At 41.6% G+C, this 13,177-nt stretch overlaps 1 protein-coding gene across 1 annotated transcript in view; it reads right to left on the bottom strand.

The window, feature by feature from the left end:
* The window catches only part of PLXDC2 (plexin domain containing 2), a 363,862-nt gene that overhangs the window by 74,451 nt on the left and 276,234 nt on the right, over positions 1–13,177 (bottom strand). The window contains exon 8 of the mRNA XM_065398467.1: positions 9,995–10,094. Coding sequence (XP_065254539.1) covers positions 9,995–10,094 — 100 coding nt within the window. The remainder of the gene's footprint in view (positions 1–9,994; positions 10,095–13,177) is intronic.

Raw genomic sequence — 13,177 nt, 5'->3', positions numbered from 1 at the left:
ACTAAGGTACGCAAATTCAGCTATGTTAATAACGTAGCTGAATTCGAAGTACCTTAGTCCGAACTTACCGCGGGTCCAGACGCTGCAGGCAGGCTCCCCCGTCGATGCCGCGTACTCCTCTCGCTGAGCTGGAGTACCGGCGTCGACGGCAAGCACTTCCGGGATCGATCCGGGATCGATTTATCGCGTCTAGACAAGACGCGATAAATCGATCCCAGAAGATCGATCGCTTACATCCGGACCAGGAAGTAAGTATAGACGTACCCATAGACTAAGTTAAGCACGGGCTTAAGCATCTTGTTGAAACGAGGCTTTACACTGCAATCTCTTGGGGCAGGGACTTTGTATTTATACTTGTTTGTAAAGCATCTATCACGCTTTTGGCATGACAAAAAATATAATACCACATGTCATGATAGCTTAGATAACCTCGGTGTGTATTAGAAATACATTTCTGTTAATAGTATTTCCCTGAGCATGTGTATGAAAAATGTTTTACTTTTCTTTTAGTCTTTCTTTGTCTCCCATGATTTTTTTTTTAATTTGAAAAGGATCAATAATGTATAATTCTTCAGTAACAGTTTCTACCTTGTGGGCAACTGTTGCATTTACATTGTAGTCCAAATAGTCCAGATGTAATATCTTTGAATAGAAAAACAAAGGCAGATTTCTGGCATAAAAGAACTGAAGAGAAAACTAGCCTCTTGAGGTAACTACACACCTCAGCACTGTTGCTAGCCTCTAAAGAGATAGCATGCTGTCACAAGGCCAATTGCAATAGTCCTTTCAAGATATTAAGCAACATATCTGTAAATTATAGATGTCTAAAATACTGGTCTGATAGCACATTTTTCTCTACAGGATTATCACAGTGGTTTAAATGAAATAATGACATATAAACATTACTTGAATCAGAAGTGCCAGAGTTTACTACATTAGCTACAGAATGCAGGAGGCTCTGCAGATGGTGCAGTAACACAAGAGCAGCGGAGGCTTCTCCAACATATCAAAAGGGTTAGTACTTGTACTGAACTATTCTGAATGCATACATTTGACAGATGTAAACCCTGATTAGGTTTCTTCTATTAAATCTATTTCAGTTAAATCTTCTAATTTTATCTTCACAAATGACAAGGCTTTGTCACTTAAAGACCCCCAGGGATTCAACATCAGCCCTAGAATCAGCAAGAACCACTAACAAAAATAGCTTATCTAGTCAGAGAGTTCTTATGTATTTGTGAATCTAAGGGGTAAAAAAAAACAAAAATAAAAATGACCTGTTTACAAATGAGTATGACAGCTCAGTACAAAATAAACAAGCTATGAAGGATATTCAGCTTACACTACCAGCAATTTATGAATCAAATAAAAGTTACAAAAGAGGGTGGGGCAAATCTCAGTACAATATGACTTTTAAATCCAGCAACTACTACTATATATGACCAACTGAGATCTTCATGCCATAGGAGCAAGTATGAATTTTGGGTTGATCATGCTGCTAATCTCATATGACTGGCAGCCAACTCCTACTGAATGCAAAAGAGTCAGAATGGTCTGAAGATTAATTTCAAAGTAATATTCACCCTCAGCACTTCAAGCACTTTCCATCTTCAAAAGTCTGTAAACTACTAACATTAACTAATGAATCTACAAACAAGAATCTACTGTTTGACACTAGGGAAGTGCTGCTTCCTTATAACGCATGGTTATGCATATGTGTCCAAGGCTGTGTCTACACTGCCCCACAGATTGGACTTCAGGGGTGTGAATAGCAGAGTGCACCAAAGGGCTGTGCTATAACTCCCCCATGTGAATACATTAGGTGCGCATGAAAAGGTTCCTCGTTAGCATTAATGTAGTCCTGTTTGAAGAGAACTATGTTAACACAAATGAGGAGTGATTTAGTTCATGCCCTCAGCATCTACACAGGGCAGTTACAGTGCAGTACTTTGGTGCACACTGCTATTCACCCCCCATAATCTGAACTCTGAGGAAGTGTAGACAAGCCCTAAACTTCCAACCAAGATGTGGGTCCCTCTTTGTTAGGGTTACCATATTTAAAAATTAAAATAAGAGGACACTCCACGAGGCCCTGGCCCCGCCCCTTCCCCACCAACTCCGCCCCTTCCCCACCCGGCCCCGCCCCAACTCCGCCCCTTCCCCAAAGTCCCCGCCCCAACTCCGCCCCCTCCCCTGAGCGCCCCGCATTCCCTCTCCTCCCTCCCAGCCACGCGAAACAGCTGCCAAGCGCTACCGGCTTCACGGTTTGCCAGGCAGCCCCCAGACCTCCAGACCCTGCGCCCCCGGCCGGGCGCTTCCCCAGCACAGCCGGAGCCTGGGAGGGGAAGCGCCCGACAGGGGGCGCAGGGTCTGGAGGTCTGGGGGCTGCCCGGCAAACCGTGAAGCTGGTAGCACTCGGGCAGCTCGGCTCTTCAGCTGCACAGAGCTGAGGTGTCTGGGGGGAGCAGCAGCAGCCGCCGCCACCGCCGTGGGGGAATCCGCCTGCAGCTCCCCCCAGACACCTCAGCTCTGTGCAGCTGCCCGAGCACTACCGGCTTCACGGTTTGCCGGGCAGCCCCCAGACCTCCAGACCCTGCGCCCCCTGGTAGCGCTCGGGCAGCTTGGCTCTTCAGCTACACAAAGCTGAGGTGTCTGGGGGGAGCAGCAGCAGCCGCCGCCGCAGGGGAATCCGCCTGCAGCTCGCAGCCTGCCAGAGCCGCTCTAAGGTAAGCAGGGGACTAGTATTTTCCGGAACATGTTCGGCTTTTTGGCAATTCCCCCCGGATGGGGATTTGAGGACCAAAAAGCCGGACATGTCCAGGAAAATCCGGATGTATGGTAACCCTACTCTTTGTACAACAGTCATTTTTTATATTCTCTAAAAGTTACTCAAAACACTGCAAAGTCACCAGCAGTTGGAGGAATTTGCACCTCAGTTCAACAAAAGTTATAAAATCATGGTGTGAAAGGGTAGCAGTTCAGGACACACAGATGAGATAATCTGTCAATGAGTGAGCCAATGAATTAAGCTCCAAATAATTGTTTTGTGAGTAATGTAGAAAAGCCATCCAGCAACAGACACAGTTGAGTGTTTGCCACCTGTAGTTTAGCTGGTTGGGGAAAACACTCAATAGGACAGTATTCTCTACTTCCTTGCATCTTTTACCCAGTTTGTGGGTCCAACTGAGCTGTGCTGCAGGGCCGCCGGGGGGGGAGGGGGGCAAGTGGGGCAATTTGCCCCGGGCCCCAAAGGGGCCCCCACAAGAATATAGTATTCTATAATATTGCAATTTTTTTTATGGAAGGGGCCCCCAAAATTGCTTTGCCCCAGACCCCCTGAATCCTCTGGGCGGCCCTGCTGTGCTGAGCACAGGACCTGGGGCTGGGGAAACAAAGGTTTTTTACACTAGGAGCACTCCAGATTGCCGAATCTTGGAGAGGGCTGGGAGCCAAGTCGGCCCCTGACAAAAATTAGAGCCAGGTTAGAGCTGTTTTCACCTCAGGCACATGGAAACAGCCGCCCCAGGGGCTGTTATGTGACCAGAAGATTGCCACGCCTCTAATTAGCCAGTGAATCCTCAGGTGCATGGTTCAGCCTTGACATGCAATCAGGGAAGCATATTGGGGCTGAGATTTGGCCTTCTGTGTAGTCATCTCCATCTGTGCAAAGTGGGTGTAAAATGCTGCAAGATCAGAATGTTAAACTTGTACACCCACTTTGCACAGCTGTAGATGACCACATAACATGCAAGACAGCGGGGAATTAGGCCCTTCATTTTAAATGGTGCTGCTTCATCTTAACCTGATGAATATCAAGAGACAACCAGCAGACACCCTTCTTGGAGACTTCAGAAGTTTAACCCTAATGTTCTTTCAGGCCTGTCACTGCTGTTTACAAACCAGAGCAAAATCTTTCACAGTTTTAATATACAGAGATGTGTCTTGATTTTACATGCTTGAGTTCCACTATATATTGAGGGGCACTAATTGCACTGAAACTGGAATTTTGTTAATTGATAACTAAATGTCCATTTTGATGTGCATACACAGTGTTGTAGAGGAATTTCAGTGTTTTTAAACCTTGGGTTGTCACAGCACACACTTCCTAAAATAGTTGAACCTGCCTTAACAGATCCCAGTGTGAAACATCATCAGTGGGACAAAGTCCAGCCATTTATGTGTCTTCATTATAGGAGTTATCCCAACCACTGTTTCCAATAAAAAGACCAGCATGGAGTAGCAACCCACAGTGAGGTTGTATGAAAAACTGAGCATTCACATCATTTTACACTGTACTTTGTTCATTATGGACCATGATTCTCAGTGCAGTGTGAGCTCAGCAAGCAGAACACCTGCTCGGTGTTTTAGAGTTGAACACAGTGTCAGGTTGAAGGCAATATTTCTTCATTATTTTCTACATGAGCAATTTAAAAACAATTATTTAAAAAAAATAGGAGAAAGGTATTGAAAAAGGAGTGTCCTGGAAAAGAGAGAGAAAAGGGATTTAGGACAGAGATGATAGACCAAAGCGTAGAAATAAAGCTTGAGAGTAGGAAAAGGGAATGCAGTAGGGAGAAGACTGAGAATGGCCTGGGAGTAGAAAGAAAGGGCTGGCCTGACAGAGAAGAAAAAAGAATAAGGAACAGTGAAGAGAAGGTGGCAACAGAGGTGCAAGGAGTTGGTAGCTGATATAACAGGGATGGTGAAGAAAGAAAAGGAAAGATGACCGGCTGAGAGCAGCTGTAGAATTAGCCATACTATCAGAACTATTGCCAATCACAGCAATAGCTAACCTGAAGACAGGTATTAAGACTTATAGAGTGCTTTCTTGCAAGAGAGAAAAGTTAATTTAAAGAACACTCAGCCTGTCTATAGACAGATCAGAGACACCCCATGCCCCCATTAGCCAACTCCTATCTGACTTTCATTGCCCGACTCATCCCTCTTATTACCAATGGCACATCCCTCTTATAGTGTCCTGGATATGTACTCACACCTCACACAAACTCAGGCACATCTGAAATGTAGCGGTTGTTCTGCACTAGCAACTCTGCACAGTATTTAGCTAGAAACATAGTCAACCAATAGGAACAATAAAATAAAATAAAAATCCAGCAAAGCAAAGAGGTCTACCAAAATTCCACATCCCACTCACTTTCCCATCCCCCCAAAACCCCCAAACTGCTTTGCAATAGCAATGGGGCAAATCCTAGGAAACATCCCAGGTAAATGCATGCCGTAGACAGAGAACAAAGAGTTGCTACTGCAAACCCTTTGGGGGTGAAAGGAGAGACACTTTTATTAACATCAGACAAAATGGTCGCTTGCCAGAATCACATGCATATCCAGACCTTTGAGTGTTTATCAGAACTGAATTCCAAGCTTGACCCATCACTAAATGTACCACTTTTAAAGAACAGTTTGTTTGATAAGAAATCAATGAGTGAATTAAACCCAAACAGCTCTGATGCCCATTTCCTCTGTTGAGATTTCCCTTAGACAATGAGACTTTGAATGGATTGAACATAGCTTTATCCAACATTTAACAAGAAAACTATAACTAGCTAATGATATATCCTTCCAACGATGATTGCCATCAATTGAGATAAACTGTCTAAACACTAAGACTTCTCTGTGAAGAAAACAAAAATCCTTCAGTTTTGTTCCCAATTCTTATAAACAATCCTTTTTTAGTCTTGGTTAAATGCTTTTTAGAGGAAATAACCAACCATAACAAAAATGAAATGCCTCCAAATCAGATTTTCAGGGAAGCATATTTATTCATCAACATTAAGCAGTTTTGCCTGACTTTGGAATAAATGTGTTGTTTCATGAATATTTACAAATTTTATTTTCTCTTTTGGCCAATGTTTGAAAGATCCAGCTGTTAGCTCTAAATTTTCTTCCATAAAAAGCAGGGTGGTATCCTGAAGTTGTAGAGCCTGATTTACAGAGGTGCTGAGTTTCCATAATTCCAGTTAAAGTCAGTGGGAAATAAAGATGTTCAGCACCTCTGAAAAACAGACTTATTAAGCCTTTTAACTAGTTCAAAATTGTTGAGGTAAATAGAGGACAACAGCTTTATCGTCAGTCCCTGCTGGAATACTGAGTTATGTACTTCAGTCATGAACATACGGCTATAATCATTTTTTAAATATTATCCCATTGAAACTCTGAAAATACTTTTGGTTTTAATTTTTTTTTGGGCGGGTAGAAAAAAACAATGAAAAAAGCCCCAAATAAACCAGATGTGGTTCTAAAAGACATCCAGTGTAGAGAAATCAGTACAGTGATTCACAAAATTTATCACTGTGCCACTTTGTCTGCAATTTTCCCAACTGAATTGCCAATTGTGCTGGTTTTTTGTTTTAAATACAAAAGCTTATTATCTGTCTGTGCCTAATAATAGCCAACATACCATGGTTACATTTTGTACTGAACAATGGTGACACAAGTTAAAAAGATCAAATGTAAATCAGCTGCTGCCTACCATTTAGAAGCCACCAAAGAATAAACTCTCTTGTATAACAGAAGATGAACTGACCCAAATGAAGAATTTTGGAAATAAGTCAAAGAAATTTCACTTTTGGCATTTTGAGTTTGCATCCACTGATGTTAGAACATCTGGAAAAGTTTTGATTATATGTCCGATAAAGGTCCTGGTAAAGTGAGGTTCACCTCAGATTTCTCACACCCATTAGCCTGTACTATAGAGGAAAATGCCAGAAATGCCATATATAGAGAAAGTGAATCCTTTTGACAAAGACTAACAAGGATTATAGGTACACAAAAGGTCAAACACCTAGTTGTGTATTTAAAGAGAGCTCTGCTCAATCAAGAGAAGTTCAACTGGTTGAACAATGTAAAAACACACTGCACGTATTATGTGCTACATATCTGCTGCTCTGTGAAAGGAAAATGCTTGCTCCTTACAGTGAGAAAGCACTCGGTTACTGTACATGGCTGTAAGTCTAGAGAATGTTATTTACTTCATTATAATTATACTGGATTTATACTGGTATGCCTGAGAACAGATTCTGGCCAGTTACACTAGTATACATTCAATGCAAAGCCAAAGGCTTCATTTTTCTGGAATAAGAATTTATTGTAGACAGTTCAAGGAACCTCACTCCCAATCTATCCAAATTCTAATTCATTTACCTTCTATAGTATACCAAAGCAGGTTTGAAGTGTTGAAATAGATTCCAAATCCATCTCTGGATGATGTTCTGTTTCCAAGTCACTAATGGGACTGATCTGCCATGAGTGTATACTAGCTATCTACGCTGGAAGTTCACTTCAAGTAGCATTGAACTTAATTTTCATTATCATTCCACAGGAAACATGCCCTTGTCCCATTGCCATAAATGGAAGTGGCACCTAGCGAGCAGGTTGAAACAACAGCTTTTCAAGCATCAAGAGAAAAGGCATTAGTACAAGAAGACTGAGGGCATTTCCCCAACTTCGCAGTACGAAGTCAACCAATTCTGGAGCACGACATGGAGGTTGCTGAACATTTAACATATAAATCAACACAAATTATGAACTGTAAGCTCTTTTCTAAAAGAGTTATAAAAGAGGCCCTATGTGAAATTGATATTCCAATTTACAGTTTCCCATCCTGTCTAGCCAGTTGATGCAAAGTCCTAGCTAAAATATTAGACAAGAACTAATAACACAGCTATAGGAACTCTGTACCTTCTTCAGGGACAAAGTAAGCAGCAATTTATATTCTTTCTGTGTCCTAAAGAACCAACAAATAAACTAAAACAACTATATTTTATTTCACTTTTGCAGTAATTGACTGGAACCATGGTTGATTTAACACCTCTGAAAGACAAGAATGCAAGAACATGCATACTTAAAGAGCAGCTGACATTGGCTCTCTACAGGCCAACACTATTTAACAGTTCTGTCAGGATACTGTTATATTGCTAGCACATACTAATATAAACTTGTTCTGTTGAAAGTACTATTTGACTCCAAGAAAGTCAACTGCAAATTGGCCATTCCCTTGAATAATAATACATCCCTCAAGAACTGCAAGCTAGTAAGCAACAGAGTTACCAAGAATTTCCACCCTTCACAAAACAGTACTCTCCTATAAGTGAAGAAGTCAAAGTAGCACAACCTAAAGAGTACAGTAGGTGGTGTAGAAAGGAAACAATCAAAATAGCCACTGCAATTCCACTGCTTAGAGCCTCTCACCAATTTGCAGTTTGCTTATCTGCCATTTACCAGAGATGACAAAATGAACAGAATAAGCTTAAAATTACACTCTATAATATGTGCGCTGGTAAATTAGTGTCACTTCATAAAATCGGGGGAGGGGGGGAACAAACAATCCCCCCCCCCCAAAACCACCCATGTAGATGAAAAGTTAATATATCCTCAAAATTAGGCATTACAAATATTGCAACCGTGAAATTCATTAGATGACCATAAATTCAAACATAATAATGTTAGGGAAAAGTAAAATTGGGTACGTGTGAGATATGCTTATATGTATACAAAATTTCAAGCTAGAATGATGTCTGAGGCATAACACATGCATGCCATATGTTCTAAATTTGTAAATATAAGGAAAAGTCCTTTCAGTCGTGTCTAGTACGGGGATTAGATGCAAGAGACTTAGTTTCCATTTGCAGCTCTTCTACAGACTTGCTGTGTGATCTTGGGCAATTCCTTAGGCTGTAATCCAATGCCCATTAAAATAAATTAGAATATTTCCACTGACTTCAAAGAGCATTGGATCAAATCCTTAGTGCTTACTCCCAAGGGGCAATGAACACCTACAACTTTTATCCACTCCATCTGGGCGGCCCTTATCCACTTTGGCACCTTAGAATATAAAGTGAGGATAAAAATCCTTACCCATTTTGCAAAGCATTGAACTCTTGGAATGAACGAGTCCACACAAGCAGAGGTTATGTTTTCCATTTGGTAATGTTACCATTTGCCATTAAATGACATGTGTCGGGCAGACTTACTCCTGCTAGTGCAGGGATAGAAAATGCATTTGTAAGGGTTGAATGCAGCTTTAATTTTCATGGTAGCCCAGCCTGCAGGCTGCTTTGGGGATGGGCTGAATCAGGTCAGCTCACATCAGGTTTGGCTATGCCACACCCCTGCCAGCATTGTCCACTTTGGGGACTGCTTATACAGTCCTAAAGCACTAGGGACAGTCTTGGGCAGCTTGTTTCATTGCACCTTTTTTCCAAGCACATCCTGCTGCCAGGGGCCTTCCCTAAGGTGTACTGGACAGTCTGGCCCAAAGTACGTCTGTAAAGAGAGCGCACCTAGAAAATGAAGTGTGCATTGGAATCCTTAATGGTGCAACTGAAGTCGAGCTAAGATCAAGGTATACGAACACCAAGTGATAACAAAATAAGGAGTGATGACTAGTCTTAATTTTAAGTAAGATGAGTATTTTAAAGCTTTTATAAACACCTTTAACCTCAGAGAAAATGAAAAGGCAAAAAGCAGTGTAACTGAAAAGATTATGCAAACACAAAACACTAGTTAATTTCTGTGTCTTCTCTCCCTTCCCCTCACTGAAAGGAAGGTATGTGGTCTGACATTCACAGTGTGGAATGTGTTCTCAGAAAAAAACATCCAACTTTGAAAGGATGATTTTATCTTTCACCTAGGTACAAAGGCATTCTATGCACAGATTATTTGTTCCCATTTACTAATAAAGAAACATATTGCAGCAACTAAGGTGGAATATCCTATATGGAATACAGAATTGTGTTGGTTGATTTATTTTACTTTGTCTGACTCTTTAATTATTTTATTGTACTTAAGTCATCAGTTCAAGAGAAGTAACAAAACAGGAAGCCACAGTGAGATCTATAAATCACATCAAATTGCATTTGAATTAACAAACTGAAATTAGCTAAGTGATTTGTTGTTCAGTTAAATCCGCCTCCATGCAAAATTTGCTTCCCCACCTCCACACTGGTTCACATCATACAGAACTTTTATTACATACTGGGAATTTGCTGGATCCTATGCACCACCACAAATGCATCCGACAGTCCCACTTTCACTGGGTGATTGGTTGAACTTATCTGTGTCACTGAGACAGGAATCTGGAAGAGAAAATAGATTGATGTGCATTAAATATTAATTTTTTACATCAAGAAATTCAAGGCTAAAAATAACAGTACTGCCAGAATGAGTGTATAGTGTGTGTTTAACAGATATAAAATAGAAGTTTAAACATATTATAAGAAGGATGCAGCGTGCCTAAACGAAGTTTTAATATAGATTGAAACTGTTGATTTTAATTTTATCCTACTTTGATTTACAGCCTATTTAACAATATTCACATAATCACCTCTTTTTTAAAACAAAACAAAACACTTCTTTCCTTCCTTTTGTGTTCAGCTAGACTGGACAATGACAATTGTTACAATCCTGTCTGGATCTGCAACCAAATAGATGGGAACGATACTTCCCTAGAAAAGTATTGGCTTCCATGTTCATTTTAATGGGAGGGTTAACTTGATGGCTTAATTATCTGAACTTAATATCTACTATTAAATATTGATCAGCATAGCAAACTCATCCAGATGACATATGTATCCTCCTTAGGAATCTTTATATCCTGGCATTCCATTTACTTTTTGGTGCAACTGTTCCTGGAATATTTTATGTAGTTCTTGTCTCCACAGTTTGGGAAAGATACAGAAAAACATAAGAATATATTCAGATTAGTACAAGCATTGGAGGACAATATATATGAAAAGAGTCTGAAGGAACCATATTTTCATAGTCTCCAAAATATAACACTCAAAGGGGATATAATCAGAGTCTAGAAAACTCCTTCAAAGTGAGAGTATAAATGAAAGAAGGGAATTAATCACAACCTCAGAAGACTGTAGGACAAAGGAGGAAAAGCTTAGGCTGCATATGAAAGAAATATTCTTAAACTGGAGGGAAAGAGACCATAAAAGGCATCATCCATTTAGCTATTCAAGATGAGGTTAAATAAGACATTGCTGGAGGAAGATGCAGTGAATAAGATCTGCAAGATACAGAGGGGTCAGACTAGATGAGCTAAGTAACAGGAGTTTCATGGTCACAAAAAACTACAGGTGCAGTTCAAGTTTGTGTGTGTTTGTGTAACTATCTAACTGTGCCCACAAAACTGGTAGCCTGAGATGTAAATGATATCAAGTGTTCCCATAAAATAAAAATTGTGAATGTCTAATTTTGTGTCTAATGGTGATATCGGGTATTAAAATAGGAGATTGGAGCCATGTAATACGGAAAACACAAATAGAGCCATCTGCACAAAGATTTGGAGCAGAAATATCTTCACAGAATTTGCCAAATTCCCTGCAGATTTCGGCTTTCGTGCGCTTATTCTAATGAGATGTTAAGCATGGAATCAATCTCTAACAATCGCCAACAACCCAAGATCCTAAAGTTCAGAACCAATAAACTGGATCAGAAATCTAATTAAATGTTTTCCAATAATGCTTTCATATCGAGTCTGTCACAGGGTAGCACCGTAGAAATGGGGGAGACCCAGCGTGGAACCCAGCGCAGATTACTGCAGTTCAAGAAGGGGAAAGGACGATAGGGTTCTCAGGAGGTGTATGCTTTTGTTGTGGAGGGGGCGGGTAAGGACATTAGAAGGTACTGCCCCACTAAGAATGTAGACTGTAGGAATGTAGACTGACACTGAAGATTTGGGTGCCCCAGTCAGAGGCGTGCAAAAGGGGGTGGGGTGGGGAAAGCAGCAGCATGGCCTCCCCCATAATTGTTGGGGGCACAGAACTTCTCCGGCCCCAGGGCCAAGGAAGAACGAGCTGTTCCAGGGGCCGAGGGTGGGGAGGAGAAGAGCGAGCTCCTCCTGGAGTAGGAGTGGGGGGAAAGCCGGCTCTTACCGGGGCTGGGGCAGGGGGTAGGGAAGAGCAAGCTCCTCCGTGGGCCAGGGTTCGGGTGAGGGGGAGGGAGGAGGAGAAGAGCGAGCTCCTCCCGTGGCCAGGGTCAGGGGAGAGCCAGTTCCTATCAGGACCGGGGCTGGGGCGGGAGGGGCTGGGACTACAGACGTGCCCCTCCAAAAGGGGTCAGATTTAAATTCCTTCACATGTCCCTGCCCCAGGTAGTGGTGTGACTACTGAGAGGTTTGGACCAGGAGGGGTAGGAAGGGGCCTGAGTGTTTCAGGTGTGTGAAAACGGGACACATCAGGTGGTTCTGCCCTTTGAAGCGGGAACTTGGGAAAGATGGTGTCTGTGGAGGTGGAGGGCCTTGAAGAGTGAGGGAAATAATTCCCCAGGTGGAGGCACTGACGCAGAGGAGGGTACTGGGGAGTGGAAGCTAGTGTCAGAGGTAAAACACTGTATAGTGGGGACCCAGGCAGGGCCTTGGGCTGATCAATGTGCAGCGGGGACCCAGGCAGGGCCTCAAAGGAGCAGCGTCTCTGAGAAGGGCACAACTATGGAGGCTGCAGTTATGGCAGTACTGTGTAGGGCTATCATGGGAATCAGGGCTGTCAATCGCAGTTAACTCAAGCAATTAACTCAAAACAAATTAACTCGCTTAAAAAAAATAATCACGATTAATCACAGTTTTAATCACGCTGCTAAACAATAATAGAATACCAACTGATATTTATTATAAATATTGTTGGGTGTTTTTCTACATTTTCAAAAATATTGATTTCAATTATAACTCAGAATACAAAGTGTACAGTGCTCACCTAATATTATTTTTGATTACGAACATTTGCACTGTAAAAAAAGATAAGCAAAAGAAATAGTATTTTTCAATTGACATCAGACAAGTACTGTAGTGCAATTTCTTAATTGTGAAAGTGCAACTTACAAATGTAACGCTCATTACAAAAATAATGTGTTAATTAAATTTGTGACTGAACTCCTTGGGGGAGAATTGTATGTCTCCTGCTCTGTGGTTATACTTGCATTCTGCCATATATTTCGTGTTATAGCAGTCTCGTATGCTGACCCAGTACATGTTCGATTTAAGAACACTTTCACTGCAGATTTGACAAAATGCAAAGAAGGTACCAATGTGAGATTTCTAAAGATAGCTACAGCACTCAACCCAAGATTTAAGAATCTGAAGTGCCGTTCAAAATCTGAGAGGGACGAGGTGTGGAGCATGCTTTCAGACGCCTTAGAAGAGCAGAAACTACAGAAC

Source organism: Emys orbicularis, chromosome 2, assembly GCF_028017835.1.
Source record: "Emys orbicularis isolate rEmyOrb1 chromosome 2, rEmyOrb1.hap1, whole genome shotgun sequence".
NCBI lineage: Eukaryota > Metazoa > Chordata > Testudines > Emydidae > Emys > Emys orbicularis.
Note: the sequence above shows the minus strand (reverse complement) of the source record. Positions and strands in the feature narration are given on the sequence as shown.